The 5,486-nt window shown below is 39.9% G+C and overlaps 1 protein-coding gene across 1 annotated transcript in view; it reads right to left on the reverse strand.

The window, feature by feature from the left end:
• Positions 1 to 3,883: 3,883 nt before the first annotated feature.
• The window catches only part of LOC147633756 (enolase), a 5,893-nt gene continuing 4,290 nt past the window's right edge, over positions 3,884 to 5,486 (reverse strand). Inside the window, exons 11-16 of the mRNA XM_086804785.1 lie at positions 5,374 to 5,454; positions 5,026 to 5,220; positions 4,829 to 4,879; positions 4,604 to 4,744; positions 4,455 to 4,511; positions 3,884 to 4,247 (exon numbers count right to left, since the gene is read on the reverse strand). Coding sequence (XP_086660911.1) covers positions 4,167 to 4,247; positions 4,455 to 4,511; positions 4,604 to 4,744; positions 4,829 to 4,879; positions 5,026 to 5,220; positions 5,374 to 5,454 — 606 coding nt within the window. The 3' untranslated portion in view covers positions 3,884 to 4,166. The remainder of the gene's footprint in view (positions 4,248 to 4,454; positions 4,512 to 4,603; positions 4,745 to 4,828; positions 4,880 to 5,025; positions 5,221 to 5,373; positions 5,455 to 5,486) is intronic.

Raw genomic sequence — 5,486 nt, forward strand, 5'->3', positions numbered from 1 at the left:
GGCACATGTTTCGGTTAATAGCGGGAGCACACATAGCTTCATCAACACAAAAATCTATGTGCAGTCTCACATTGCAGCCCATAGCTTTACCCTCGTGGTGGCATGAAGTTCAAGTGGCTAACAGGGCAAAGATGAATTGCAAATTTGTATGCAAAGATGTGAGTTTGATACTCACAGATGATTATTCTTACAAGGCTAATTTACTTATATTGGACATGGATCCCATTAACATTGTATTGGGATGTGATTTGCTGGCTACTCTTGGGTCTTTCACAATAAAATTACATCTTGGATATATGAGTTTTATGCATCGTAATGAAGAGATTAAATTGACATATTCCAAATGCTCAAATGCTTGTTGCCGCCAAAGAGAGAGGTGGAGCATGGGATAGAGCTTGATGCACATGCCAAGCCCATCAACAAACCACCATATAGGTTGTTAAAGGTTGAAAAAGATGAAGTGTCAAAGCAGCTCATTGTTGATATGGGATGGGTCACTCCTAGTCAATCACCCTTTGCGTCTCCCGTACTCTTAGTCAAGAAGAAAGATGACACTTTCATATGCGTGTGGATTATAAGGATCTAAACAAGTCAACAATTAAGGATAGATTCCCTATCCCACAGATTGATGATTTACTTGATGAGTTGAAGGGTGCATGATACTTCTCTAAGATTGACTTGAGGGGTTGGAATATCATCAATTGAGGATCAAAGAGGGTGATGAGCACAAAATGGCTTTTCGTACTAAAAGAGGCCTTTATTATTACTTGGTTATGCTGTTTGGATTGTGTTATGCACCCGCCACATTTCAAGCATTAATGAACAAAGTGCTTCAGTTCTTCCTTACAAGTGGGTACTTGTGTTCTTTGATAACATTTTAATCTACAACAAGAGTGAGCAAGAGCACTTAAGACATGTAAGGCTGATAAAATTCTTTAGAAAGGCAAAAAATTGTATACAAAGAAGAATAAATGTTAATTCATATCACAAGAATCATGGACATATTGTGAGCAAAGATGGCATTATGGTTGATCCTAAGAAGGTAAAGTGTATCAAAAATTGGCCTACACCTACAAACACTACTCAATTGAGAGGTTTCTTAGGCTTACCCTCATTCTATAGGAAATTTATCAAGAGATATACATATATTGTTGCTTCTCTTTACAGATAAGCTTAAGAATGAGGCATTCTTTTGGGACACTATTACATACTAACAAGAGCTTTGAGGAGCTCAAAGGAATGTTCACATAAGCCCCTATTCTTGTATGCCCGGACTTCACGAAGCCATTCATGGTACAAGCTGATGCATGTGAAAGAGGTGTTGGAACTGTTTTGTTTCAAGAACATAGAGTGATTGCATTTGAGAGCCGAAAGTTAAATGATAAGGAGATCGTTGTGCATGTCTATGATCAAGAAATATTGGCAATGCTTTATGCCATCAATAAATGGCATCATTATTTGTATGGGAGCTATTTTTTGCCAAAATTGATCATAGAGTATTCCAATACTTCGTCTCAACAAAATCTTTCTCCTAAGCAAAGAAGGTGGGTGACCACTCTACAAAATTTTGACGGACTCTTACATGAAGGAAAAGAAGAATGTTGTGGTGGACACATTGTCACGCATTTGGGCATGTTCATTAATGGCAATTTCAATGGTTCATAAAGATTGGATCATGGAGATACAAGAAGAGTATTTTTGGATAAGAGAGTGGCATCATTATGGCATGAATTATAGCATGGTTCCCATGAAGAATTACAAGCTTCATGATGGACTCATTTTCTACAAGGATAAGATCTACCTTGTGCCTACATCAAGCTACAAGAAAAGGTGTTGGAAGAAATGCACTCTTCTCCATTATCGGGGCACATGGAGCTCATTAAGACCTTTGACAAAGTGTAGAAAAGTTTTTATTGAAAAGGGATGGGGAATGGTGTGCATGCTTTTGTGACTAATTGTCTACCGTGCCAATATAACAAGGATATCCCACACATAAACCCGGTGGTTTGCTTCAGCCTTTGCCTATTCTCGAGGGCAAATGGACCCACATTTCTATAGACTTGATCATGGGGCTACCTCACACAAGGAGGAGATAGGATAGCATATGTGTGATTGTGGACCGCATAATAAAAGTGGCACACTTCATTCCTTCCAAGGTCAAATTTTCAGCATCTATGGCTACAAAACAGTTTGTGGATTAGGTATTCAAGTTGTATGGAATACCACAACAAATTGTAAGTGACCGTGATGTCAAGTTTATGAGCTCATTTTGGAAGACTTTATTTGAGATCATGAAGTCTATTTTGACACCTAGCACCACTTATCATCCCGAGACCAATGGACAAACAGAAAGGATTAATAAGTGGGTTGAAAGCTATTTGAGGCATTATTGCCATGATACGCCAGGTGTATGGGATGAATGGTTGCCACTTAATCAATTTGCTCATAATAGCAAGCATCATGAGAGCATTGGCATATGAGGCACTTTATGGGTATAAAGTGTGTGTGCCAATGATGGTTTTAAAGCAAGGAGTGAATTCTAATGCAAAGAAAGAGATGAAAAAGATGGATGCACTCAGGCAAGCTCAAGGAAGAGTGAGGTACTATGAAAATGCCCATAGGAGACCATTGGAATTCAAGAAAGGGGATTTAGTTTTCTTAAGAATCCCAAAGACAAGATATGGTGTTCTTAAGGGTAATCCCCAATAACAAGCTAGTTCACCAATATTATGGGTCAGACAATGTTGTGAGACGTGTTGGTGCAATTGTGTATCAATTGGAACTACCACCAACTACAAAGATTCAAGACATGTTTCATATATTACATCTAAAAGCTTACCTTGGGCGAGACTACCTCCAATGAATGAGGAGGGAATGATTATGTGTCGGAAATGATTACGGACACAAGAGAAATGGTCCTTCACAACTGAACAATGGTGGAATATCTAGTCAAATGGCGAGGGTTGCCTAATGAAGAAGCTTCGTGGCAACCTACCTCTACATTGAAAGGCTGTGAAGGGTTGTTGAATGCATTTGAAGACTCACATGGGGCTTGAAAACAATGAAATAGCTTGTTGGAATTTCCTAGCCACCATTTGGACAACCCTATAGTCACTTGAGGTGGATGTGTAGTGTATGGAAGCCTCATGATACTTATTTAGTATCATGATACATACATTTGGATATGTTTGGAGATCCTAAGGTGCAATTTACAGCCACACGTCCTTTTGTCTCCAACACATACATGGCTCAAGTGTGGGCATGATACTTGACATGAGTCTTTGCTAATATTCTCCTATCATGTGAGTTCACATACATCCATGGTTTTGAGGACAAAACCTCATGGGTGGGGATGGTTTGTAACAAAGTGCAAGAGTCTCATGTCTACTTGGGTCCAAGGCCAAGAATAAGTGTATGCAAAAGGTCAAGAGCCAAGGAATAGAATGGCCATGCCAATGGACGCTTTCAAGTGTAATGTGAAAGGGACATCCATGTATATAAATGAAAATGAAAAATAATGATGTAACTAATCACTTGCTAGTGACAATTACAAATTTTCTAGAAGATGAGTCAGCCCTCCACTATGAATGCTACCGTGCAAACTCCGGTTCATGAGTGTTCCCCTTTCTTTCACTAGACACCAAAGTCAACAGACAAGGAGACATCAGGTCATGCTCTAAGATATGTTGTACATATCTCAATTACTTACTAAGTAAAAACACTGAAGTTGGGGACCCTCAGTCCTTCAGTGGGTTTGGGGGACCTTACCTGCTCTCTCTCTCTCTCTCTCTCAAGTTTATGCACCACAATAATTAATCGCATAATTCTCCGCTTGTAATGTGAAACAATTGCTTGGTATAAATGCAAGTGGAAAAGAGTATAATTTGGGTTAATTCACATGGGAGAGAAAGCATTTATTACATAATGAAAACTGTAACAATAAAGGGCAATAAGAATATCATTTACGTCTCCATTCAAATGACAATGCCTTGTCTCAAATTCGAATCGTAGCCATAAGCTTTTATAGCTGAGTCTTGTCTCAAAATTTGTCTATCTCATATTACGTTTCAAAAAGTGGTCCTAAATTCTCATGGCAGTGAGGAGTTAAACATTTATTCAAAACGCTTCCTTCACCACTCCAAAAGGAGGTACACAAGCTTTGACTTTTAGTAAGGTGCCACTGGTTGCCGGAAACTTGCACCGGCATAGACCGCTGCGTCACCCAACTCCTCTTCAATCCTAAGAAGCTGCACAATCCCATAAAATTCACTTCATTAACCAGAGCATAATGGAGGTGTGTAGGAAGGCAATCAAAATGCTTGGAGGGAGCAGCATATGCCAGAAGGCAATCAATCACAAGCAGTAACAATGACACAAACCAAAAGCTAAGCATATGCTGCACACTATGCAATGGTATTGCCACCACAAAGCAAATGCAAACCAAGCTTAGAAACCTGATTGTATTTGGCAAGCCTTTCTGATCTACAAGGTGCACCAGTCTTGATCTGACCCTGCAAATAATCAGGTCAACAAAACTAAGTGAACGCCCTGGCATCTATTCCACCTACATAACCCTAGCATCTTGTTAATGCAAGGAACTTACAGTGGCCAGCCCCACAGCCAAATCAGCAATAAAAGTGTCCTCTGTCTCTCCACTTCTGTGACTGGTCATGACTCCCCAACCTGCCTTCTTGGCCATCTTCACAGCTTCAATGCTCTCAGTGACTGAGCCAATCTGATTGACCTGCATATATAGAGAACACAGCAAAAGCTTCACACGAGACACTATCTATCAGAGAGGCAAAATGGGTGCTGGGAGTTACATTACCTTCAAGAGAAGCGCATTACATGACAAGTCCTTGATTGCCTTCCCCACCCTCTGCATGGCAAGAGGAGACCAAGATAAAGATGAAGAAAGCAAGAATTGAAACCAAGAAGGTATACATAAGCATTTAAAACCTTTCTACGCTAAGGTAAGGAAACAAAATAGGTCAATGCCAAGAAGTCCTGCATTCAGTAGTTTACCGTGGGGTTCGTGACCAGAAGGTCATCTCCAACAATCTGAATTTTATCACCGATCTGTGCGGTGAACTTGCTGTAGTGTTCCCAGTCATCTTGATCAAATGGATCTTCAATTGACACAATTGGAAACTCCTCCGTAAAGGACTTGTATAGATGAATCAACTCATCACCAGAGATCTTCTGACTTCCATCATTGTTCTGTTTGAGAAACAAAGGACCTCAGCTCAGATGACCCTTTATATATCAACTGAAGCAAAGACATATGAAAGGTGGCATGCATGTGTGAACATGCAAGTTTGATACAAAAAACAAGAGATGCTACGACATGCGTGTTCCAATATCACAGCATACCTCCTCCTTGAAGTTAAGGTCATACTTGTTCTCCTTCTCAATGAGAAACTCTGATGCGGCAACATCCATTCCTATGACAACCTGATGATAATAGGAGTTCAAAGACACCATAG

Source organism: Cibotium barometz, chromosome 11 (assembly GCF_041138505.1).
Source record: "Cibotium barometz isolate CiBa-2024 chromosome 11, ASM4113850v1, whole genome shotgun sequence".
Lineage (NCBI taxonomy): Eukaryota > Viridiplantae > Streptophyta > Polypodiopsida > Cyatheales > Cibotiaceae > Cibotium > Cibotium barometz.